This window comes from Anarhichas minor, unplaced genomic scaffold, assembly GCF_050575085.1.
Source record: "Anarhichas minor isolate MPS153535 unplaced genomic scaffold, ASM5057508v1 ptg000051l, whole genome shotgun sequence".
NCBI classification, from domain to species: Eukaryota; Metazoa; Chordata; class Actinopteri; order Perciformes; family Anarhichadidae; genus Anarhichas; species Anarhichas minor.
Genome location: NW_027466497.1, coordinates 569673 through 596126, shown reverse-complemented (window position 1 = coordinate 596126; position 26454 = coordinate 569673). Strand labels below are relative to the sequence as shown.

The window sequence follows — 26454 nt, the reverse complement described above, 5'->3', positions numbered from 1 at the left end:
CAGTGGTGCTTTCCTGGCTTGACAGCTGTCACTGTACGCCGAGGTCAAGGGGAAAGAAGCATGGCTGCGTTATTTAGAGGGTCGCGAAATGTATTGTTACGGTGGAATAAGCATGTGGACTTTGCTTTCGGTAACGTATACATGTCTATGTTGTCCGTTTTCTTGTGCTGTTGTTTTCCCCCCTGTGTGTTGAGAGGAAACGGAAAGCGGAACAGTCTCTGCTCCAGCCTGTTAGCTATTAGCTTGTTAGCAATCTGAAGAAAGTATGGATACTTACTGCTCGTGCTAGTGAAGTGAAACAGTGGAGACACAATGTCCCCTGAGTGGACCACCTGGTGCGTGGCGTTCACTCGTGCAGTGTGGTGGACAATGTGCTTAATGAGCATGATGAAACGTGAAACAATGGCCAGTAACAAGCTAATGTTAAATACCAGTGATGTCCTGAGATGGGTAGTAAGATCTGTACTGAGCACTGAATATGTTAGTGTACTTTAGGTGTTGTTATTGTCAATGCAACAATTAGTTCTTCATCACACACATGAACTAGTCTCGGATTGTAACATTGCCCACTCTGTCCACACCTCCCTGCCCCTCCTACAACAGCTATGTTTTGTAAATCCGCAACAGTGGATATTAATGTGAATGTTTCTAAGATGCTACTTTAAATCCAGGGAGCACTGACACTATATTACAGTTACTTTACTCTGGTCCTTTTGTCGCTTTATGTAATTCTCTTTTGTTAAAATAGTTTACAGCTACAGGGACCTTCCTCCAAAGGCCCAAATACGGTGCTTTTCTCTTTTCCCTTAAAAGCAGAGGTGGTACTTGTCCAAGTACTGTTTCAAAGTCCACCATAAAGTAATGCCAGCAACCACTTCAAATAGGCTGACATATCTGTGTGAATACATTAAGCCATATTATTATTATTATTATATTAAAATAAATTTATATTTTTATCGATTGATAATAGACAAAACTAGTGGCCAAGTATGCTGTAACGGACGGAATAAGCACTTTAAGCTTTAACAGACAAGTGAAATGTATAATCAGCCTTAAGTGTGGGAACAATGGACCTCATGCAAGAACATTCTCGTATTCTTATCTTTACTTTCCGCTCCGTGGGCTCGTACGAGGTCGCCACGTCAGATTCAGCAAACGCTCCTAACTTCAGATAAATGACCAGTGTGAACATGATGAATGCCATCGAAAAAGGTCTAAAAATGAAAGTATTATGTTTCAACTTGTTCAAAAAAATAAGTATTCGATGGACATGTTGCATGTAAGCGTGACATGATTCCCCTCTTAAACTCAGATGAGGGACAATGGGTCTAACGACAAACTACGGACTGCAGTGTTACAAGACAGACCGAGCAGAAAGGCTACATGTGCCTCTGGAAGAAGCATTTGTCATTTTAGTGTATCGCCTTGAAGGAACCGTGAATAATAATCTTACCGGAGTAATAGCAATCTGGTGTCTACTGTATACGTTGAAGGGTTGGTTGATTTTAAGGTTGGGCTTTCTGTTTGGGCTTCACTATCCAGACCTAATCCTGTTGTTGTAGTCTGGCTGGTCCACTGCCAGAGTTTCCACTCTGTTTAGTATCCGTTAACCTGGCTGGACCTTGACTGAGCCATCAGTGTTTATTAGCCTGGCCAGACTGCCCAAAAAGCTGGTTGTAACTTCTAACAGAAATATTGTCTTTGTTGTCACTGATTCTGATGAGAGCATTTCCTCCTGGAGAGCAGTCCAGTTGCTTATCGCTGCCGTTTGACCTGACGTCATTAGCCATAGCGTTAAGTTTTTCATAGCACTACTCATAGTGGAAAGTAGTCCTGCCTTCATTGTATGTCAGGCACTTTGAATCCCCTCTGTGTTACGTAAACGTACCTTGCATTCATTAGGTAAGCAGAATCAAGCACATTTCTTACATTGAGGATTGTAACGTGCTTGTATTGCTCTGAACAACAAGTCTCCTCACACCTCTGAAGGCGTCTTTGTTGTCTCGTCCCTCAGTGTCAACGCGATCAATGGCCTCAAAGACACCAGTGGGGTTTGTTGGTCTGGGAAACATGGGCAGCCCCATGGCCAAAAACCTGCTAATGAACGGTTATCCTGTTATCGCCACTGATGTCTTCCCTGAGTCCTGCAAGGAGCTGCAGGACCTCGGTGCCCAGGTAACACTCAGTCAGTATTCTATCGCATATGGACTTTTGTACATTTAATAGATTGCAAATAATATATAACATGTCAAATTTGGCATTAAACGGGCCAAGTCGGCCAAGATTACACACAGGCTTTTACCACCCATTCATTAAAACTCAGGGCAGTTTCTTTAGGAGAGCTACTAAATAAAAATGTGCCTCTGAGCTGACATGTTGTCATAAAGAAGAGCTATAATACATCCCATTTGTTCATGAAGACTCTTTATTGTGTTGTTGATGGGATGATATTGTGCAATATTCAGGTCGTAGACTCTCCCGCAGAGGTGGCAGAGAAGGCAGACCGCATCCTCACAATGCTACCCTCCAGTCCCAACGTCATTGAAGTCTACACAGGCCCGAACGGCATCCTCAAGTAAGTCAACTTTACTGTCACAGGCTCCATTTGTGACATTCCTTCACCCCGAACCTACCTCTGTAAAAACTATAAGAAAGGAACGGCACCATTGCGCCGTGTTTAACGAACAAACGGATTATGTTATCCACCGTACATGACGTGTTAATGCTTTTTGTCTTGCCCTCTTCAGGAAGGTGAAGAAGGGAACCCTGTTGATTGACTCCTCCACCATCGACCCTGCCGTCTCAAGAGAGATGGCAGTGGCTGCAGAGAAGATGGGTGCAGTGTTCATGGATGCTCCGGTGTCAGGAGGTAACGTGCACCTTTTTGAGTTGCTGTCATCAAAGTCCATCTCGGTATATTTGATTTTGTGTTTTTCAGTGTTGCTTGACCTTTGTAATTTGATGTCTGAAGGTATCGCAGGCTTTATTTCTCTCTTTAAGAGCATTACCAACGGTCAGGCATTATAATAGGAATTAGAAGTAGGAGTAGGTGACGGTATCAAAAGTAGAATCCGACTGCTCGTTTGTTCATTTGAGAATACCACTGACTGTGCTAGGTCTCTGACCCCTCAGCCTCACTTTTGAACTATCTTACACTCTTTTGTATATCTAAACTATGAACCTATGGGTTAGTGCTAGGACATGGGTTGTAATTACTGAGCGGGCCAGCCGGTAGGTGCCCTCTTGAGGTTTTATTGCTGCTTTTGACCGGGGGTCTTAAAGGCAAGGTTAAGGTTTTAAGTCCTCATTATGTTGGTGCTGTCTGCTCGTGATGGCTCCTTGACACAGCACAGGATCACCAGTCGTCCTTAATGGGCTGAGCCGCGGCAGAGAATCCCGTGTCAGAGCTTTTCATGTTGATGGAGCCGTAATGGCGGGTATCCCATGTTAGTGCCTTTCATGTCAGATAAAGAGTCATAAAGAGGAGAGAATCTGCCCTCGCATGGAGTGCAGGAGAGGAAAAGAGGGAGATAAGACATGAAGGAGACGCATCGCAGTAAAGCTGTCCATCTCTCTTTCTCACACACACACTATTCTGTCGTTCAGGTATGCAGCTACGTCCTGCCACTCCTGCACATGTGACTACTAACTCTGATCATTTGTTATTTGCTTTTTGTTGCACGATCTTTGATTCATGCACAACACACGCTGCAGCTTCCGCCCTCGCCCAGACAAACACAGACTTGGCCCACACGTGCATGTTTACCAGCTGGCGTCTGCAGAACAGACCGACAGCAGTCCCCGAGATCAGAGCGTTAAACCCGTTACTCTCCCTTAACACACACACACACACACACACACACACACACACACACTGTTTACACACTATAGACGGTGCACAGTTTGTGTGCGCTGTCCTCTGTGAAGGTTCTTCCTCTCCTGTCACTTAAGTAAGCCTCTTTTACTAGCCTGAGATGACCAATGATTTACCTGCTACCTCTGGCCTTTGCAACTATAGCTCTGCAGACACTCTTCTTTCTCACGCACACATCCTGCATGCACGCGCCCACCCATGTCACCTCGAGACACCCACAAGTCCTATCCATACGTGCATACAGCTAGTTAAGTGCGGCGAAGATTCTCAGCAGAAAAGCACCATTTTGTTTTTTGAGAATCTGTTACAATTCTGATAATCAATTTAAGTACATTATGAAGCAAAAGTACCAAACATTCACTAGTTCAAAGAAAGTTCTGTTTAATATTATTGTGAATGGAAACTCTTTTTCGGTGATGGTGTGACCCTGATAAGCTTGGCTAACATACAGGTCGTGAATGAGTATTTCAGCATGTGGCAACCTCATGGGAAATGGCCGAGACCTGTATCCCTCCATCCCCACATTTCCACTTCCCACATCTCTGGGTGGGACATGACGTTACATGCTCTGTTCCAACCAGGAGATGGCACCCTCCCCAAATAGGGCATTGTTCTCCTTATGAGGTTTGTGAGTCTGTGTGTGTGTGCAAGAGGGAGGGTGACAGCAGCTCAGCTCTGCAACCAATAGTACTCTCAATGGTCCTCTTGTTAATACTGTATGTCCTCAAATGAAACACAATACAACATAAAGGAAATAGAAATTACTTCAATGCTCAATTTTAGTTTTTAAATAACAGCTGGCATCGTCTCAGACAGATCCCAGAGACACAATAATAAAAATATAAAATATGTATATTATATTTTATTAATTTCATTCATTATATCGGTTGGATACACTTGAATGACTTGAGTTAAATGAAGGCATTGTCCAATCAATGCATGTTGTTCACTGAGGATAACAATACACTCTCAGTCTTAAGCAGTTGCAGAGAGAGTCTGCTCTTTTTGTGTGGTTTCAGCATTTGTTTTTGTTTTTCATTTAGATTTCTCTTTTGAGATAAAATTAATCCTATCGTGTATGTGGTGGCGTATTTTACACAGAAATGTGTGTGTGTGTGTGTGTGTGTGTGTGTGTATGTTGTGTGCGTCACTAGAGGTTTGGCAGTCAACCCTGGGATCTGAATAGCGGAGTCATAACCCTTTTTCACTTTCTTCTCATGGGCATCTTGCTGGCTTCCATTCTTGCAATTTGACCAGCGTCTTGGCTTTAGCCCACACACACACACACACACACACACACAAATGTACATACACAGTTGAGAACACATTGCTGCATAGACACAGTTATATTAGCTTAGACACTGGTTCCTCAGGCATGCTAACATTTGCTTGCACCCACACTTCTACCACTGTCTGGTGTCGTTAAACGCTTCCGCATGCAAAGTTGACCCACAACAAAACGAGCTCTGATGTCACAGGCCCAGGGTGTTGGCACCGTGATGGCAAAAATAGGAGGTCTGGCTAACAAGCGGCAGGGTCGTTAGCAGTAATTACCCAGAATGCCTGTGTTTGTGTCTGTGTGCCCATGGTGGGCTGCCACATTGCTAACGGACGATGGCTTTAAAAAAAAAAAAAAAAAAAAAAAAGGCCCTAAAAACCTTTCATTGTGTTTTTTCCCAGCGCTGGGAAAGTCGGCTCTCGGTGCAAATGAAAGCAAGAAGGAGCTGAGCTGTTGTGGAACCATGGGCACTCTGGCTAATGTTACTTGTTTGCGAGGTCTTATAATCCTCAGCTAACTACCTCTTTAGGCTAAGTCTCAACACCGCTCTAATCATATCCGTACCACATCAACTGAAGCCTGAGTGCTGCAGTGTGTCATTTGCCGACAGTTTGAACGTCATCCTCCAGCCTGTAGGAGCTTGTTCAAACCAACGCTGGCACCAGTTCGTTCGTCAATCAACGCTGCCAAGCCGCTTCTTTGCTGACTGATATAGACTCTTGTTTCTCCCTCGGGGCACACAGGACCTCAGACTTCAGATACATTCAGAAAGCCACTGTTAGTTTTTAGTTCACTGGTTGCCCAAAAATGTATAGTTTAACATTTGAGCATTGAAAAGCTCATTCTTGAACGTCTGTCCATCATTTTGTAAGCAGCCGTGATCTGATTTTATTCTGATTCATTTTGATGAACGATAGCGATCAGTGTGGAGCTCACTGACAGATGCATTGCATTTCCTGTGACTGCTTCATATTAAAAGTCAACTGGTCTTTTACCAGTTACATGCTTTTAATGTGAAACTGCAGCAATAGGAAATGTTGGGTTTGAATTAAAAGGAACTTTTTACTGGAATGTTGCCACAGACCCCCCCCCCCCCCCCCCCCCCCACTGGTAATACTGCAAATATATAAATATTGCAATACTTTTATCAGTGGGCCATTGGCCCAATCACCATTGTGTTACCTCATTTGGCGATAGTGACTGAACAGACATTTATTTAAGAAATAATACTTAAAAACAGGAAATCTTTTACTGAGGAATTATTTTGTTCCCGAATAAGTCACAAAATTGAATCTCAAAGTATTAACTAGGGCTGCTACTAACAATTAAAATATCTAACAATGGTAAAAAATGTCACAATTTGCTTAAGTCTGAGGTGATGTTGCTGAGTTGTTTATCAATTAATAACAAAATATTTAAAGAACTAATCGTTGCAACTCTGAAATCGGGACTGAAATGACCCCCCCCTTATCACTCATTCACTATTCCCTACTTAATAAACCTTTACCTATGTTGGCACTCTACTGAGCAGTACATTGAGATTTTCTTTCATTCTTAAATGAAAGAAAAACAAAGCAAGTCTAGTGGACTTGGTAACAAATCCACAGACCAGTCTAACTTGTGCCTGTACAACCTGCCACTGGTATGTGTGGAGAGGAAGGAGCAGAAGAGCCCCGAGGGCCGTTTAGTGGAGGTTAGCGATGATTCTCTGACACCGGGTTCAGGAATCGGGTTGGATGGGCAGGGGGTGGTGCTGTCGCAGTCTGTCAAGTTGACGGCTCACCAGTACTCGAGAGCGTCAGTGGTCCAAAGACTAGATTAGCATAACAAGCCTCTCACTGACGGGTTCTGGTGACATAGAGTGAATGGGAGGGAGGGTGTAGGGCGGTATAGAGTGACCAGGCATGGTGATGATGGAGGGGTAGGGGTGGTGACGGGGGGGGACTCTAGCCTATGCTCCAGATGGGGGTAGACCCACAGCAGCTGGGGACTGGCTCCCACATCTCTGCTCGTATGTCATCTGTTGTGTGTGTGTCTGCAGACACATAGTAAGCCGGCGTATGAGCCTGACAAAAAGTCTGTCAAATGTAGCCCAAACATCACACTGCATGTCACTCACCTAAAACTGAATTAGCATTCTGTCTGTATGAACGTCACTTTCTGCACCTCAAGTGTTTGAGTGTGTGTGTGTGTGTGTGTGTGTGTAGTTCATGTGTGTGGCTCAGCCTAATTGGGGATCATTATTAACTTGCCTCTTCTTAGATGAGTCTCATCGGGGCCAGAGGAGAGGATTGATTGTGGACCTTTCCTGCTCCCTCCATCCTGTGTCACCTACCATTGACCAGCCTCTCCCCTATGGAATAGAGCGGTTACTGATGATGATGATGATGATGATGATGATGATAATGATGATGAGGGCTGGCCTGGTCAATGGACAGGCATTGCAAACTAAACCCTTAAGGCTTGTTGTAACATTTATGTCCAAGAAACTATGTCGACGCTCTCAACTGAATTAAATCTTCTTCCGTTCTGGAAGAAGTTTTTCCCAAAACCCAAAACTTTCTCCAGTCGATGTTCTCATGGAGTGTTTGTGAGCCGGATCAGTTCTCATGGCTCCGCACTCGTTAACTGAAACCGATTTTAAAGAGTCTGTTTTTAACATAACGGAGGAGCATTAGCAAAGTTGGCAGATAAACCGTTTCAAGTGTACTGATTTTTTTTTATATTTCTTTGTGTGTGAGCGAATTTAGTAAACGCACACCCTCTTTCTGTTTCATGCGTTCGCTCGGTATCCGTTACCCTTTTTACGGGGACTTTTTGGGGTTTTAATTTGTTTGAGAAAAAGATCTGCTCTGGGGTGTAATTATAATGCTGGACCACATGAGGCTGCGTTGTTGGCCTGTAAACAATCTACCCCCATTGGCTTAGACTGTAAGCAGTCAACTCCCATTGACTCGAGGCTGTTGGGACTATTAGGTGTGAAGGCTCTTTTCTGTCTGAATTACAGATGATTGTCAGCTGAGCCAAAACTTGACATGTGCATGTACTTAAAAACTTGTAGTATATTGCCAGAGTTTGTTTGTAGGAACTCCATTTGGACTTAAAGGTGTGACAGAAAATCAGGCATTGCCCTAAAATCTCTCCTGTTCATGAAGTAAGAACAGTACATTATCATTTAGGAAATGGGGTGTTTGGAAGAGTTCTAATGATATAATAGGTTTTTACTCAAAGTGTTTTTCTGTATACTCTCGAGGAGAAAATAAGCTGGGTTGTGGCTCGTTGACAAATGCGTCATTCATTACCAAACTCTGGGAACATCCCTTTTTGTGTGTGTGTGTGTTGTTTGCGTAGCCTCATACTCACAAATGTAGTTTAATTTAAACCCACCACCAATAAAAAGTGCCTACTGGTTTACATGCGGCTCATAACTCCAAGACACGGCCTCAGAAGCTCCAACTGACGTCTTATTGGCTGCCGGCTCTGGGATCTGCACCTGTCCCTATTATACACGTATACACAGGAACCCACACACTGATACTGCATGCACATATACACAGACATTCACATTTACTTTGCACATATACACACCACTTCAAAAAACAGCCCACGTTTGAAAGGTTATGAGTCTGTCATGAATTGCTTTGGTCGATTCTTTTGTGTGTAATGAAAGAAGTGCTAATGAATTGAGTGTTCACTACAAACGGGCCAAACCAAAGTTGTTTCTCTGATCTTCCTTTGCCTTCACACAACCAGTCTCAGCCTCTCATGTTCATCGTCGAAGCCTGCTGCCGAGCATCTGTCCTGACGGTGCCTGATTGCCTGCTTTTTAACTTGAACCTTGTTAATAGAGGAGATCAGATGAAGGAGATGTCTGTGTGTGTGTGTCTTTAATTGAGTGGAAGTTAACTTGCTCGGGCCACACACACACACACACACACACACACACACACACACACACACACACACACACACATGCACACAACTACAGATGCACACTCACAGACACAGATATACGCTGTGTCGCCTCTCCATACAACATATTGTAGGAGCCACTTTCATTCTCCCAAGCCTTTCACTCTGCACAGTACAAGCCACAGCGTGGCTCATTAATAGTCCAGCCAGCTTCTGCATGCTCTGACAATAATTGCATTTCGGGGTGAGGAGGTGGGCACCCACTACTTGACTACCCAAAACTTGTGCCCTGGAGCTGGATGAGAGAAAGTGACTAAGGAGAGAGGTGGTTCTTTCCCAAGGGAATTATTTCCTGCTAGACATTACAGTGCCACGCTTGTCTTAATCCCTGAAAGAGGTTGCAGTATGTGCTGTCTTTACTCTGGTAAAAGTATATACTATATTTATTAAGTAGTATTTGCTGTGGCATTATATACATAACTTTATCCCTTATGGAAGTTTTCTTAGTTTTTCCATCCCTCCTTTCCTCTCCAGCCCTGAACCCTGTATCTTCTATCATAGGTGCCCCCCCCCCCCCCCACCCCTTACACACACACACACACACACACAGACACAGAGAGTCCCCCCCACCCTAGGGGGCGTTGTGCAGCGCTAACGATCCAGGACTGTCACTCCCGCTGGGATGGATGAGCCGGCGGGCCCGGCGCTCAGGAAGCCTCATTAGGATTCCTCTTTAATCCGTCTCTGACAGGACCAGTCCGAGAACAGGATGTCCCCACACACACACACACATATGCGCGCTAGAAGTGTACACACTACATAGACACTATGAATTGCACAACACACGCAAACACAAATGCACTTTTGCCCATGCACAATGAACAGACTCACTGACACCCCCACAACACACACACACACACACACATTGTTATGCTAATGTTGTGTTATTCTTCCACCAACAAGGATCTTCCATCATCCCGGTGTCACTACCTACAGAAATCCACTACAGATCATAAGAGCTTATTATGGGTGATTAGTTAATTTGAGGGAGGGAGAGTTGGGAGGGGGGAATGCTGGGAGGTAGAAAGAGGAAGATCGTTTTCCTCTCTACATCTCTCTCTCTCCCCCGTCCTTGCTCTCTCTCTTTTGTCTTGCTCTTCTTCCTCCCTCTTATTCTTTCTCTCCTTACTGAGATATATTGATCAGCACGTTGACTGTGTTATCAATAATCTCCTCTTTAGTCGTCCGCGAGCAGTGATCTCCCCTAATGAACCAGCACAGTTGTCACACTGCTCTCTCTGTGTTTGTGTTTGTCTGTGAAAGAGAAGCTCAGCCTGAGGCTGGGAAACGAGTGAATGAGATGTAAGAAATCAGAAGTGATGGGATGAGTCAAACTTTTACAACCAATGGAAAGAACAACTCTAATTGAGTTATTGTTTATCTATTGTTTTCCTCAAAATTATGTTGGCTTTGTCAAGTAAAAGTTTTCTGACTACTTCAGCACTGTGTGTTACACAGACGGTACACGGGATTGTGATCAAGCTATTTGGTCAAACAGACAATATCGGACAATCTCCGAGCTATTCTGCCACTAAATAACAAACGTCCTTATATGAAACTAAACTAGTTTCATATGAAGTGACAAGAAAGGAGCTGAATCTAAGATGTCCATGCTCTCTGAACCATATGTGTGTGTGTGGCGGCCGTATGTTGAGCGTGTGTTTGCCGTGGTCCATAGGCAGCTGCCGCAGCGTGGGCTTTGGGCTTCATTATGTGGCCCTAATGACCTGCTGACAGCTCAACACTGACACTCACACAACACACACACACATATACAGTGTGGTGGTACGGGCACCATCATACACTTTACAAAAGAACAGCCAATTAAATAAGGGGGAGGGTGAAAAGAGATGTATATTTCTGTTTATCGGTTGTAAATATACAGTTAGTCTCTTCCTCTCCTCCTCTGCAGTGAAGTCTGATAATGTGATTTCAGCTGTTTTGTCCCCAGTAATTCCCTTTTAATTATTAACACTGGCATTATTAGGCTTTCACTATTAAGAGGCCTTTCATTAGAGCCAGACGACACCCTAAAGAGACATTTGAAGTCTCTCTCTCTCCCTCCCTTTCTCTTCCTTTTTTTTCTGAGAACTGAAAAGTCTGTTACTTTACATGCACGATCGCAGCCTTTTGACTTCTACATTACTTTTCTAAGTATTGTGTGTGTGAGCTCAGCATTGTATAATTTTATTTAGTTAACCCATATTTTACCAGATAAGAGCCGTTGAGAATAACAATCTCTTTTACGAGGGCGACCAGGCAGAGACTGCAGCATTAAACCAGAATAACTACGAGAAGACATGGAGGAAATACACTAACGTTTCAAAGATACCTACGGTAACAAGAACCAACCAATGAATTTATTATTGAGCTTATAGCCGCTTTGAGAGACAATTCTCTCAGACTACCACTACTGGCGGATTTCTGTAAAATAAAAGTGCAGATGTTTGATGTGTGGCGACTGTGGCTCAGTAGTAGAGCGGGTCATCCTTGATCATCATTGATGTGTCCGTGGGAAAGACACTTAATGACGAGTGTGGGTATGAATGGCACCTTGCACGGGTGTGACTGGGTGAAGGACGTGTAAAAAGCGCTTTGAGTGGTCGTAGGACTAGAAAAGCACGATACAATTAAATTTACCGTGATGAGAGTTCACCCAGAATGGCTTTAAGAATGAACAAGTACCAATGATTGAGCCTACGAAAGGTTTGAGTAAAGCGTACAGTGACGAGTGAGGACTTTACAATTTGTAAAAAAAAAATCTCGGTGATGTGCATTCTCTAGCTAACAACATGCAGATGCATTCATACAGAACAGATCATCGTACTAAAGAACCTGTAAAAAAAAAAGGTGTGTGTGTGGCAGATTTCATTATGTTAATGTTTTGGGCTAATCAATGGAGCATTAAAGGGACATTGCAGAGGAGACTCGGGCTGGCTGGGTCCAACCCGAGAGCTGAAAAGGGGTTACTTCTGCATTAAGGACCCTGTGGAGTGGGCGAGGGGGGGGTGCGAGGTTGCCTCCCACAACATGGCACGCTCCTTAAGCCATCAGGCATGGGGAGGGACGCCTAATTGAACATGATAAAGTGTAAAGTTAATTACCCCTCACGCCTGTCACCGATACCCCCATGAGGGGGGCTGGCCTCAGGCACAGCTGTTGGTGGCTGTGTGTGAGACCGAGAGCAAGGGTGACAGGACAAAAGGCAAGGGCTCCCATGAGAGTTGTGCAGAAGATGATGGCAACAATCGGCTTTTAAAGATACCTCTGTCCCTCTGGTGCACCACTACTTAACACGCCTGTCCCACTATGAGTCCAACACACACACACACACAGAGAGAGTAAAGTGCACAGCTGACCTTTTAGACGCAGTTAGTACAGTCGTTGAAACAGTCAAGTGGTTGATATATTATGTTCTTTTGTGTGGCAAATCCATATATTTTAGTTGGATCCACCTGTTTACTTGTGCTCAGTTACAATACGATTCGTCTGCACTTTTTTAGTTTAGTCAAATTGAACTCACTCTTCAACCGTGTATACACGTGTGTGTGTGTCTGGGTTGGACCATTTCAGAGACTAGGGATGGATTTGTTGAGTGTGTGTGAACTATCGACTCAAGCACAGTGTGTGTTCACCTCAGTTAACCCTCAACGCTGAGTCTGAACATGTGTTTTGTGTTTAGGTGTCGGGGCTGCCAGCATGGCCAAACTGACCTTCATGGTGGGTGGAGTGGAGGAGGAATACAACGCTGCACAGGAGCTGCTCACTTGCATGGGAGCGAATGTTGTCTACTGTGGACAGGTTGGCAATGGACAGGTAAAGACGCAAACTCACACTCGCACACACACAGAATTTATAAACATTCTACAAAAATGTGTATGAAATTGATTTTGTCTGCAATCCTCAAGGAGACCATTAAACCCACAATTTTCTGTTTTTAATGGTATCTCACAGAGATCTTTAGATTTTGCTTCACAGACTGCTCTGAAACATAAAGAACATCCTGAATATTAAACTATAACTTGTTTTAAAGTAAATAAATTGTGCAGTATAAAGATTTTGCCTAACTAATACAGGAATGTTCATTCAAAATGTTAAAGTTAAATATCTCCTCAGGGAGCCACTGTTGAGGCACATTCACAAGTCTGTTCTAAAGCTGGATCATAAGGATTTATGTCTCATGTACCTTTTTAAATGTATCCATATTCTATATTATGGGTTGTCTTGCAAACCTCCTCGTATACACACACAGTAAAAGTGCCTTTTCTGCTTTCTTGTCAATCTTCTCTAGGCAGCGAAGATCTGCAACAACATGCTGCTGGCCATCGGGATGATTGGGACCGCAGAGACCATGAACCTTGGCATCAGGTATAGTCAGCCACTGCTGCGTTAAGCTGCTTCCTACCTGTTATCCTGAAGGGAAACGCGAGGATGAAACACTACATTTACATGGGAAACGTTATCTAACTTAAATGTATACTAAGCTAGCCTTTAAATTAAATATATGAGCGAGTAATCACAATATGTTGTAGCCCAGCGAGGTGTTATTATATTTTTTGTAACCGCTGTTCTGTAGATCCAATGGGGATCATTTGGTTGTAATCACCATGAACTTACAAGTGGCACGTTTGAGGCTTCTACATTTTAGCCACACATGAATTTGGCGTCGACCTAGCCCTTAGATATAGCCGTCACTATAAAAAGTGTGTGTGTGTGTGTGTGTGTGTGTGTGTGTGTGTGTGTGTGTGTGTGTGTGTGTGTGTGTGTGTGTGTGTGTGTGTGTGTGTGTGTGTGTGTGTGTGTGTGTGTGTGTGTGTGTGTGTGTGTGTGTGTGTGTGTGTGTGTGTGTGTGTGTGTGTGTGTGTGTGTGTGTGTGTGTGTGTGTGTGTGTGTGTGTGTGTGTGTGTGTGTGTGTGTGTGTGTGTGTGTGTGTGTGTGTGTGTGTGAAGGGGTCAGCCCAGCCCCGAGTCAGGAGCCGCCTCTGCTGGAGAGAGATGGATGAGGGGGTGGAGCCACAGACTCTGATTTACATCTGCTGATTGAGCCCTCACCAGTATCCTGTCATAACCCTGTCACTGAACACTGCATCATGGCACAAAGGCTGAGAATTATGGGATATGAAGTTTTTTGATATGACTTGAAATATCTGGCTCACCCAAGGATTCAAGAACAAGCAGATCTTAGCAGCCGGCTCTCCTTATAGTGCAGATTTCCTTCAGAATCTCCGAGGCCTACACATCAGTTATTCCCCACATGGATGAATTTACCTGAGCCATCAGATTAGTGTTTCACCTTAGAAGTGTGAATTTATTATCTACTTTATTTATACATATCCCTGTCAATAATAGACTGTTTCCTCTGTTCATCGTGATACTATTATGGGTTTTTATGGGTTTTGCAACATAAATGGTGTGTGCACCCAGCTGGTGTGTGTGTGTGTGTGCGCGCGTGAATTGCTCTTCTCACAGTGCAGCTGTGTTAGTGCTGCTGATTTATCTGTGCTGAGACAGAGGAGGAAAATTGGCATGAGCAGTCGCACATAAATCCCCCCACAAGGCCTCTGAAATATGGAGGCATTAAGGGAGCAACACAGATTTACACATTGCCACACTGTCTGTGTTACACGTGCACACACAGATTTACATCCACAGACACTGAAGACAGCAGTTTTTTACCAAACTACAACAGCTTCTGCTCACATCATTATAACGTATGCCTATGCATCCCTTCACTTTGAATCTGAATTATTATTATTATTATTTTTTTACATGCAAAACTGACGTGTGTGTGTAACCAATCTCTGGGGCTTTATTATAGGGTTTGACAAAGACTGTCATCGTTTAGAGAGAGCCCACACCCGTAAATCTCCCATGCTGCATTGCGGCCCAGCCTCTTATGCAGAAAGGGCGCTCTCTTAGGCGTATGTGTACAGACACACTCGCACACGACACAGTCCGACACAAAGGAGACTGAGCACTCACAGCTAATTTACAGGAAAACGGCAATAACATTTTATCATGCTGGACTTGGGCCTGATAGAGCTGCCCTTTCTTCAAATACGTGTATGTGTGTGTTTCCCCTTACCTGTGTATACACACACACACACACACACACACACACACACACAGAGAGCTCTGTTCGTGGAGCTAATTTGTTGATCTCAGATGGAAACTCGGGCCGTCTCCAACGGAGCGTGGCGTTCTCTTAGTGCAAGGAATGGCCACGCATGACAATTATGAACACACACGCACACCCTGCCTGTCTGCCGTCCTCGCTTTCCCTCTCTTTCGAGTTTTCTTCCCCGTCCCTATTTGCTGTACCGCCTCATTTTATTCTTTTCTTTTAATCCCTTCATTTCTCCTCTGCCTGCTGTAATTTCTGCACGCAGCCGACCAGTGAGTGGAAGAGGGAGACGAGAAGCTGCAGACAGTAGCAGCAGTGATTTTAATGATGCACATGAAGATGAGAGGAGAGGAGAGAGGCGACTGTCCCAAGAAGGGATATGAGGCTTTAACGGCTTACAGTTCACCTTGCACGCCTGTGTACCTGCACTCATTCATGCATACAAAACATGCATGTCTCCAGTAGGAACATGCATATTTGTTCCTTTTTATAAGGAGAACAGGAAAATCGAAGGACAAAACAACACCCAACCCTATGAGACGTAAAAAGATTTGCCACAACAAACATGAACGCAGACACGCATCTCTCCTCCTTAAATGAATTGTGAGCATATGTTCTGATGACGATTAAAGTTGGGTGATAAACTCGCTTGTTGCCTCTATAAATGGGATAGTAAAGGCTTGTGTGTGTGTGTATGTGCTCGTTAGCTCTTTAATGTAATAATAAATGGGGAACAGGTTGGGCTTCCTCTCCTGTGGCATCAAACAAGGATGAGAAGCTAATCGCAATGAACTCCACCTGCTAGAGCTCCCCAGCACATAAACACCTTCCCCTCTTTTCTTCATCTCTCTCTCTCACATTTCTTTAATGTGCAGTGGCATCGCACAGCAACACGTTCGTATCTTTGTGTTTTTATCCATGTCAATCTTGTTAAAGCGTGACATGTCCTCTTCTCAAAGGCAAATTACCGCAGGCGAGGAACAACACCACTGCGTCAGCTAATAACCACGGCAGTGTGTGTGTGATGGGAGCAGGAGGGGAACTTCATTGATTTATCGTTAACAGAGGACAACAGCTCCCCGTCAGCGTCTCTGGCCGCTATAACAAACGATCTGCGCGCTCGGACGCGCTTTATTGTAGCTCAGCCAGTAACCTTTTCAGCTGCTGACCCAGAACGCAGGGAGGGGCTGCCTGCCTGTGTGTGCGGAGAGATGGGGGGGGGGGGGGGGTTTGTGTGCGATGTCAAACATATGTCCCCCAGAGTCCTCAGACAGGGAGGTGTCAGCAGGGAAGAAGGGGGGGAGGAAGAGGAGAAGAGGCGGAGGAGAGGAGAAGCAGGATGGCGAGGATGCTTTCAGACGTAAACTAAAGAAGCCATCATGAGCGAGACTGCCATTAAAAAAATTGCGAGCTAAAACATATGTTTACAAACGCACGCATGCACGCACACAAGCGCCACTTATGCCACATTTCCAAAACGGTTTGTTAAAAAAAAATAAAAGTGCGGACACAAAAGAGGCGAAGGGTAAGGGAGGAGGGAGAGACATGGAGAGAGCGTAAACTCAATTCACATTCTTAATTAGTTAGCAGACAGCTAATAAAAACTGTGGTAGTAATGGCAGAATGAGAGCCAGGTGGAGGGAGGGAGGGAGGCTGCTGGCCTTAAGGACCTATGATGGTTTAATAGTCATATTGAGAGCAGAATAGAGTTACAGGCCTGTAAGTAACAGTGAAGTGAGGCAGCCAGGGCTTGATGTGGTCCGCTTTACACTGGCCTTTAAACCATTAATATACCAAAGCTGCACTACACAGACGTTGTAGTTACACCCTCTCTACTGTAATGGTTTCACTCTCTGCTCCTGTCTGTCCCTTTTTTCCTTTTTGCCTCTTCTTGTCGTGGCCTGGAGATTTGTATGAAAGTGGGTTGTTGCAAAAATGGGGCAGCAGGAGTAAGAGCGAGTGACAGCGAGGTTTATTGCTCCCCTGTGCTGCTTAACCACTTCTCCTCCTCCTCCACTTTCTTTTTTCATGAAAGAGGGATGATGAGCGATAGATGTGCTCTTAAACATCAATACTGCATTAGCCAGCATTACAAAGCCTTCAGCCATTAACATTGAGGAATGGTCACAGCCTAGCATAAGGTTCAATTGGGGTCACTACAAGCACCAGCCGCCCCACACCCATCTTTCTCCACGTTCCTCTTTTTGCTCTGTGTTGAAAATAAATTCCACAATCGGCGATCTTATATCCCGTCTGTCCCATTTCCTCACTGTTTCATAATTCCTCTTTCCTATTTTAACGCTACTGACAGTTTTCAACCGTTTCTCACAACCTCATCCTGAGTCTTCAGTGTGGCAGTAAATCTAATCCTTCAGTTTAACCGTTTTGTGCCACTGATTTACCCATGAATTCCCCTGTTGCCAAGTAAGAAGGAGATACTGATCTTCTCCTTCTCCTTTTCCCAGACTGGGTTTGGACCCCAAGCTGCTGGCAAAGGTCCTCAACATGTCCTCAGGTCGTTGCTGGTCCAGCGACACGTATAATCCAGTCCCCGGCGTCATGGAGGGAGTCCCCTCAGCCAACAACTACCAGGGCGGCTTTGGAACCACACTAATGGCCAAGGTACAACCTGCTCCATGTCTTTGTGTCACTTTTTTTAATGATCCTTTTTATTTGGATTAATCTCTTGACTAGCTATTTTTGCTTAATTGATTAAGGTGTTTTTTCTTACTCTTTAGTCTATAAATAGTAACAAATGCACGTGCCATTTCCCACAGCCCAAGCTGACATCAAATAGTCCTTCCAACAATCCAAACTTAATTCACAATCCAAAATGAAATAAAACAGAGAAAAGAAGCAAATCATCCCATTTGGTATTTTCCCCAAGATAAAAGACCTGATTAATCATTTATCAAAGTTGTTGCCATTTAATTTTCTGCTACTACTATTACTCTTTCTCCTTTCTTTGTCTCTCAACCCTGCAATTTACTTTGTCTCAATTTGTTACTGTTCTTTTGTGTCTGTGTGATACTCCCCTTCACAACCCATCTGTGACTTGCGCTGTTCCACTTAATTTTACCGTCACTGCATTAGCTACTCTCTATGGGTCAGTTTGCGGCCGTGTATTATTTAGTGAATCTGGGTGTCTATTAATACACTTTCACTGTGTGCTTCTATCACACACACACCAAACTTGAGAAATCTTGACAAAATTAGGATAAACACTTTCTTTCTTACAGCTTTTAGATGGACAAAAATAGATTATAACGTTAGTCCAACTATCTGACACCCTGCCTCACTTTCTCTCTGTGTCTCTAGGATCTTGGTTTGGCTCAAAACACTGCGACCAACACTAAGACACCCATCCCTCTGGGTTCCCTCGCCCACCAGATCTTCAGAGTCATGTGCTCCCGCGGCTACGCTAACAAGGACTTCTCATCCGTCTTCCAATTCCTACGTGAGGAGGAAGGACAGTGAATGGAGGAGGAGCACAGCTGACTGTGACGTTACCATACATACATACATACGCACATACATACACGCCCACACCCCAGTGCCCCTTCTCCCACTATGCTCGGGAGAGTCTAAGGCCATGCCCTCAGGCACAGATCTGCGGTCCAATTAACATACTGTATGTCGGCACATGTTCCCTCATAGCCTTAGCTGAATCATATTTTCAATTCACGGCTCTCCCTCTGCATGGGGGGAAATGCTAAAACTGACCTTAGATCAGTATCTAGAGACAAAGCAACTCTGGAATGAGAGGCCAGACTGCAAAATGAGAGGTAGGAAGAGGCACTGCTGGTTTATATGCACCAATGCAAAATATTATGTGGTTTTCCAAGATGATTGATAAGTAATAACTGCATGATGGTTAAAAGTTGAAGTATGCTTTTGTCGGGTTTGTGCTTATTGCCCGTTACCCAAATGACTGTAACCTGTTCAATGAAAGGACAGAAAAGGAAACGCAAGCTACAGAGAGGATTCACATAGAGCGGGGGGGGGGATTTCATTGAAGAGACCGTGCAAGAGAGTGCAGAGTTTAGGTCACCTGTTTTTCTGCTGGAGAAAATATTCACAGCACTACATGTAAGGTTACCAAAACCACTTGTTTTGTTACATTTGTCCGGTTTAGGGAGAAAAGTGGTGTCATTCAAGTGTTCATTCATGTCACCAGCATACATACTTGTCATTCACTCACTGGACCGACCACTTAAGCTCATTTGAATACTGTGATTATATATCTGGTTATTTTTGCACTGTGTGCGTCGCAGTGCGATGTGCCGGGCCATTTTGATACAGTTGCAGAATCTCTTTGAACTTACCTCTTCTTGTCTTCTCTGTCTACGTCTGCTTATCGAGCCACTGGAGTATTATTTTGTGACCAACACTGTTTGAATTTTATACTGTTCACTACAAAAGCTTGTTCTCATTCTCTAGCAGTTTCTGTTGCCCACTTTGACTTTAATTAAAGTCCATCCTCGCATATCTCTCCTCTCTCTCCGTCTCCGGCTCTCTCAACTTGTACGACATGTGTGTAAGCGAGGAACGTTTCCTCCCGCCTCTGAACAAATGTACATAATGTATATTACATGTTGTTGCATAGTGTTGAAGAGAAATCTAAATGGACTGTCACTTTTTGTAGTAAAATGCATTAATAGTGTCTACAGTTTGTCTTTGCTCTGTGAAACAGATCCTCAGTCGCACTGTGGCCTGAAAATAAAAGATGTTCCGTGTATTTGGTGTTTGTCTGGTTTTGTAAGATAAGTAGCCCTCAGTATGCTGCTGAAGATGTAGCACTTTTTGTGATGAGGTGCTGATCCCTGGAATCGGACTTAGAAGTAGGGAAAAAGGTGTCGCACACTCTGTTTCAATATGCAAATCTTCTAATCGTTTGATTCAACAACGAGAAGACACGAGCACTGATTTGTTATGTAGGCCACACCCACAATTACACATCTGATGGTGATGAGACGATCGTGTTCCACCAGAGGGGTGAGAAAAAAAGTCAAACCACCAGCTCTAAATCTAGACTTTTACTAAATCTCAATTAGAAATCTAAATCTGTGTCTATTTTTACATTTTGAAATGTATACGTTATTTAGTTTGTTTGACTGTAGCTCACTGAACGCCACGTTTTTTTTATCATCCCTATAGTGGAACATGACATTAAACATCGTCACAATAAAAAAATAAAATATGGGGCCAGATTGTGGGACAAGTTTTCATAGCTATCCATCACACACATACTATGTGATGGATAGCTATGACATTTGTTTAAGATATTCATGATCCACTATGATGGTTGTAAAGACATGCCACTAAAAAACAAAAATGTCAACCTGCTAGTGAAACTAGATGCTAGTGAAACTAGAGGAAAATTCTGGGCATCACAAAAGCCCGTAGGATTTATTCTCTGGGGACCATGAATGTCTGTACAACATTTCATGGCAATCTATCCAATAGTTGAGTCTGTGGACCAACTGACAGACTAACGAACCAAAATTGCTAGCAAGTCATAAATTAGCAGCCTACACTTACCTTCACAGCTTATTTTCTCACTTTTGAGATCATAGAAGACATTTACTTTACTCATAAAGGTTTTATTTATGAAGTTTTTCCATAATTGGATCAAGGGTCTAGGGATAGACGATGTCATACGTGAATCCCCTCGGGGACAACCAGACTTGACTTGATTACATAACAGGTAAGGTGACCAACAGGACAATAGCACTAAACAGGCTACTGTGTAATCCTTTGGTCTTTCGCTATGTGTGTACAAACCTTGGTCATCTGGGTCCAAGTTCAAGATGCTGTTGCAACAGTCTTATTTAACGTGGAGTCTGATAATATCCTGCTCTTCAGTGGTCTGTTCCATTGTTTCTCCAAAGCTCTTAAGCAGGCGCTCATATAACGCTTAACGTCAGTCGGGGAGAAATAGCAGCACTAATCTCAGAATGATGCCCTTATTTCCATCATTACAATGAAATGAGGGGGAAAAAACAAATGCGGTTTTGTTTTATTTCACTCTTTTTTTTCTGAGGGCTGGTGTTTCTTCGCGACATTTTATTGAGCTTCTGTCGTCTAAGTGGCAGCCACAGTCGTAGCAGACTGCGGTGGGCCGTTGGTGGCAGGGGTTGTGTCGTGGGCTTGTGACTCACTCTGTTATTGTTCCTTTGGAAGTATGCACTTGCCTCGGCTGTGTGCTTTGAAGATTATCTCCATCTCAAAATAAAACGTCTAGGTTTACATCAAGAAGCCATTGATATAACACATCTCTTCCCATGTCACTTGTGAAGCAGGATTTGGTATCTTTTAGCCTCCAACACCCTCTTGACCTTTGCAGACAATAGACTCTGGTCTTCCTACGCCTCTGGACTAGTCTTCTGAATTAGGCAGCGTGGCTGATTCATATTTGGGTGTTTTAATTTGCCTGTGTTTTATAGCGTGCTGCTGAACCGGCGGTTTCCTCATTAAAGGACACATGAAAGCCGGCTGTAAAGGAGGATTGGTGAAACCGGCCTGCACTGACGTCTGAAGGGGACGCGAGCGACCGAAGGACCGACCGAGTCCCGAGCCAGCCGGTCTGAGCCGGCTGAGAGGGCCTCGCCCTCTCAGCCAGGCAGCCAGTGGTGGGCCACCAGACACACCACACTGAATTGCGTCCTCACCAGGATACGACATCAGCCTGATGTGTCAGCAGGAGTTCATGCAAGACTTGTGTTTGTAATGTGGGATTGGAACAATAGTCCAGTCTGAGCTGAGAGATATATATATGGTATAATACTTTTTCAAGCATCATGCAACTTTTCTCCTTGAGCTTAACTTGTCTTGAAATTATACTTATGTACGTTATACACAGATGATCAAGTTGCTATTCCTGCTGGTGTCTTCTCAGACTTTGAAGTTAACCACCCTCCTGGTAACCCCCCCCCCCCCCTCTCTGCCATTTAGAGAATAAAACAGCCAGGCTCTGAGAGTTGCTGCTGTGATAGATACCCGAGGCAACAGCGTTCATTATATCACCATTATAACGGCTGGTGGATCCTCTCGGCTGTTTAACGACTCGCTCTTTAAGGAAGTAAGAGCGGTGGGGTCACAGTGCAGGGGGGGGGGGGGGGGGCTCCTCTAAGCACCCAGTGATTCATATCAAACGCACGTTAAGTGGCGTGTGGCTAAATTAGAGGCTGGATTCAAGCAGGTATAATAGCTCGCCCGGCAGTGCGTAACGAGCCACTGTCTCACTGTGTAGTAATGTGGCCTTGATATCTTTTACATGAACCCACCAATAATAGTCAGGACATTTAGCCGGAGCCCATATCCACACCCACAGCGTCTGCACATCAGCACAACACCCACACAAGTCTTCTTCCTGTTTTGTAGACAACATTCCCCCATCCTGAGTCATTGACTACGCTTAGGTTCATTAGGGAAGATAATTCTATTGCAGACAGCGGGTCAGCACATAACATGTCACGACGACAGTGAGGCACACAGCAGCAGCTAATTATAACTAAGAAGTCCTCATTAGAATATCTATGGAGGAGTGAATTGTTGTGAAACATGGACCCACTACCTGGTTAAAAGGTTGCATCTCAATAATAATAATTGAGAATCTGAGGGAGAAAGTGCCTTGTGCAATCTGCCCCTGCTTGTTTTGTCACAGTTTCACTCACTTTTCCTGCCTTTGTAACTTGCTCCAAACTGGACATGTGGTGTTCAAGGATGCGCAAATAGTTTAATCAATGTGTCCCCTGATTTGTCAGACGTTAACATCCCTGCTATCCTCCAACATTATGTTGATACAGTCATACTTTCCTATCCTGTTCTGGCTTTTTCTTACCGCCCTTTCCTCCTCTTCACATTACCCCCCACACACCCTCTGTCACCTGTGAGTAATGACAACACGCACACTCTATATATCACACGCTACTGCACATGCTCAGTAGCTCTTCATTATATTAATTACTCTCATTGGAAGAGTGATCATCAGCCCCGTCAGAATCCATCATAGCTCGGTTCCCACAGAGACCCGGGCCCGGTAAATAATCACCGGTGTCGGTACCAGGGCTCTGGCCCCGTCATTCCCATCGGACACACCAGGGTGGGCCCTAAATACCCAGGGGGGTGCAGCTCCCACTGAGCCACATTCATCTCTGCCACCAGCTGAGGAAGAAGGTAGCTTGTGCTGTTTCAGAGCTGTAATGGGTAAGGGTGGGTGAACAGGTAGTCTAATCCAGGCTCAGCGGTCAGCAGGGAAGAACACATTCTGTTTTACAACAACCTCTGGAACAGGTGTATGAGTATCTCTGGATTAATCTGTGTGTATGATAATAATGGTTTCAAATGAAAAATGAGACATGGAGGCCAAACAAATGTATAAACTGTAACAAATCAACCACAGGACCATGAGGGAAACCACAGAGTCATGTTCACAACAAGCTTGCCCTGTGTGGTTTATCAAACTGTGGGATGTTAACTCACTAACTGAATTTGATTTGCACAATAAGAAAATGTGGCAAGACCTCCTGAAAATTAGCAATACAAGTCCTATTTTGTCTCCCGTTTCTGATACCTGAACTCCATGTATCTGTTAATATACACTACTGATCAGATACCAGAGCTCTCTTCTTCCCCAATTTAAAATCTGTATACTGCAATGCATGGAAGTCACTGGAATCATGAGGATAGAGGACTGCTGAGGCACTAAAAACCAAGTCAGCGTTCTACCATGACTGAAGGAATGATAGCAGAAGCACAGGAGGCCATAATGACATGGATGGAGAAACTGTGGATTGGTAATATCATGCTAAATATATTCTGGTGCATCAGTTCAGTTCTCTGGAAAATTTGGAATTTTCTTAGTGAGTTGCCTCTTGAAACAACTATAAGAAATGATCCCAGAAAGTAAACATTTATTGATGTCAGTGCACATTTGCTAGCTTGTATAATTACCCAGCAGTTTTTTAAATTTTCTGTAAAGAGCAGCTAACAAAATTAATTAAAGGTCAAAGTGCCTTAACTGATGCTGGGCAATTTTTTCTCCCGTTTATAGCTCGTATAAAAAAAGTCATTTAATTTAATTACATCGTTGGATTGATTGAAGACAAGTGCTCTTTGCTAAAGGGACTTGACCCACATGCATTTTAAGGATAAGTTGGTGATTTTCTATATTCTTGTTGTCATCAACAAGCCCCATGAAAATATCAAAATAACGTTCCTTGGCCTGTACATGGCTCTAAGTTCCAAGTTCCCCAGTTGCCAATTTTCTCAAGACGTAAATCTAAATAAGGCTAAATACTTTCCTAAAGCAGCTTGGCAATATAGTTTTTAGTGAGAATGACTCAAAATAAAACACAATGCCCATGTCGATGATTGATGTTTTTAATAGTTTTTGGACAACAATGTATGGCACAGAGGAACAAGCTATATCAGCTTGTTAGCTGCACCAGCTCATTGTTTTGGCCTTTTGATGGGATTAAAGTTAGTAAATCACCAGGCTTTGCATTTAAAGGCATTGTGAACCCTACCAAAACACAATGAGGGTTTACACCACTTCCCTTGCATGATATTTCTGATCTAGAATAGAATATCTTTTTCGAAGCACAGTTCAGGACTGCAGCACCATTAAAATATGAACCAAAAATGTTAAGACTCATTCTAAATATACCAGCCTCTAGTTGTCCTGAGCATAGCAACTCTGCGATGGCCTCATCTTGCTCTGTTTAGAGCTCTCTTCATGGCCAATTGACCTGATAGCTCACTCCTCTCTCTCTTGCTAATTGAACAGAGAAGGAAGGAGAGCGAGGAAGAGAAAGGGAAAGAGGGAGAGAGAGACAGAGAAAATAAGGGGGAATGAGGAGGAAGGAACGATGTGATAGAGGACGAGAGGAGAGAAGCGAGGGGTGGTGTAGCATGCAAGGCCTCATTGATTAGGTGGTGAGCGGTGCAATGTTTCTCTCCTGACACTTACACGCATTAAAGCTACATAAACACCCATAATTGGTTCGTTTAGAGCGGAGTAGAGGGAAACAGCACACACACAATCATTGTCTATATGTGTGTAAGGAATATAGAGAAAAGAGGAGCAAAATTAAATGCTCATAAAAAGTCATCACAAGCTTGCAGAGTGGTTGGTGTGTGGAGAAAGATGCCTAAGAATGTGTGTGTGTGTGTGTGTGTGTGTGTGTCACATATCCCAGTACTAAGCAGGAATGATAAAACCATCCTTAGAGACTTGGTATGACAATAACACTCACTCCAGGGAGAGGAAGAAATAGGAGGGACGCTGCTGACTGTGACAAATTAGCTCTCAAATATCGAGGTTGCCGATTGGCTGCGGGTGTCAGGAGGGAGAGATACGGTTGGCTGGCTGAGTTGATGGATAGTTATTATGCCATTCTAATAAAAGAAGATGCAACTTTGGGGCTTTGCAGTTCAATGATAGTTGTGGAGAGCTGGTCAGCACTGTCATATGGGATCCTGCAAAGTGTGTGTGCTCATCTATGCATTTGTGCAGTTCTATCTACGTCCTGCATGGAGCACACAATAACACACCAATGTGGTAAAGCAAAAGGACATTCACTATGCGGAAAATTAATCAGCTGTAAATGCTGTGTGCCCTGCAGCACTGATGTCAGTCAGTGAGTCTATTTCTGTTCCTGGATGACAGTGTGTGCGAGAGGCAATATTCAGGGTGTTCCCTCCATCCCGTAACGCCTTATCCATCAGGTCATAAGACCCCCTGACAGGGTGTAACTGGCCCCACCTCCTCCTGCCCCACCCCAGAGGGCCGTGTCACTGACTGAATGGAGCGCTCCCTGGACGTGGAATGATGGGATCCCTCGTTCTTGGCTGTCATCTCTAATCCAACACTCTCACCCACACAGCTGAATCTTCATCTCTCTCTCTCTCTCTCTCTCTCTCATGCTGTCCACTGCATGCCCAGTCACACACACACACACACACACACACACACACACACACACACACACACACACACACACACACACACACACAGGGGAAGGGCCAGGCAGGTGACAGTGGCCCCAGAGCACTGGACTGTGCTAAGCAGGTAAATATAGCGAGGACAGGCTTTATTAGAATAGAAAAAGCTCTGTTACTGTCACAGGTAAGCATGACCGATTGAAATGGATCTTTACCTCAATGGCCAGTGTCCAACAGTCGTCCTCAGCTATTCTGAATA

At 44.1% G+C, this 26454-nt stretch overlaps 1 protein-coding gene across 1 annotated transcript; it reads left to right on the top strand.

Annotated features, from left to right (window-relative positions):
• The first annotated feature begins 11 nt into the window (after positions 1–11).
• hibadha (3-hydroxyisobutyrate dehydrogenase a) lies at positions 12–18997 on the top strand. The gene is made up of 8 exons (XM_076075365.1): positions 12–130; positions 2015–2175; positions 2466–2575; positions 2748–2869; positions 12808–12941; positions 13417–13493; positions 17714–17870; positions 18567–18997. The coding sequence occupies exons 1-8, from the start codon at positions 61–63 to the stop codon at positions 18723–18725; spliced, it is 990 nt and encodes a 329-aa protein (XP_075931480.1). The 5' UTR covers positions 12–60; the 3' UTR covers positions 18726–18997.
• The last annotated feature ends 7457 nt before the right edge of the window (positions 18998–26454 follow it).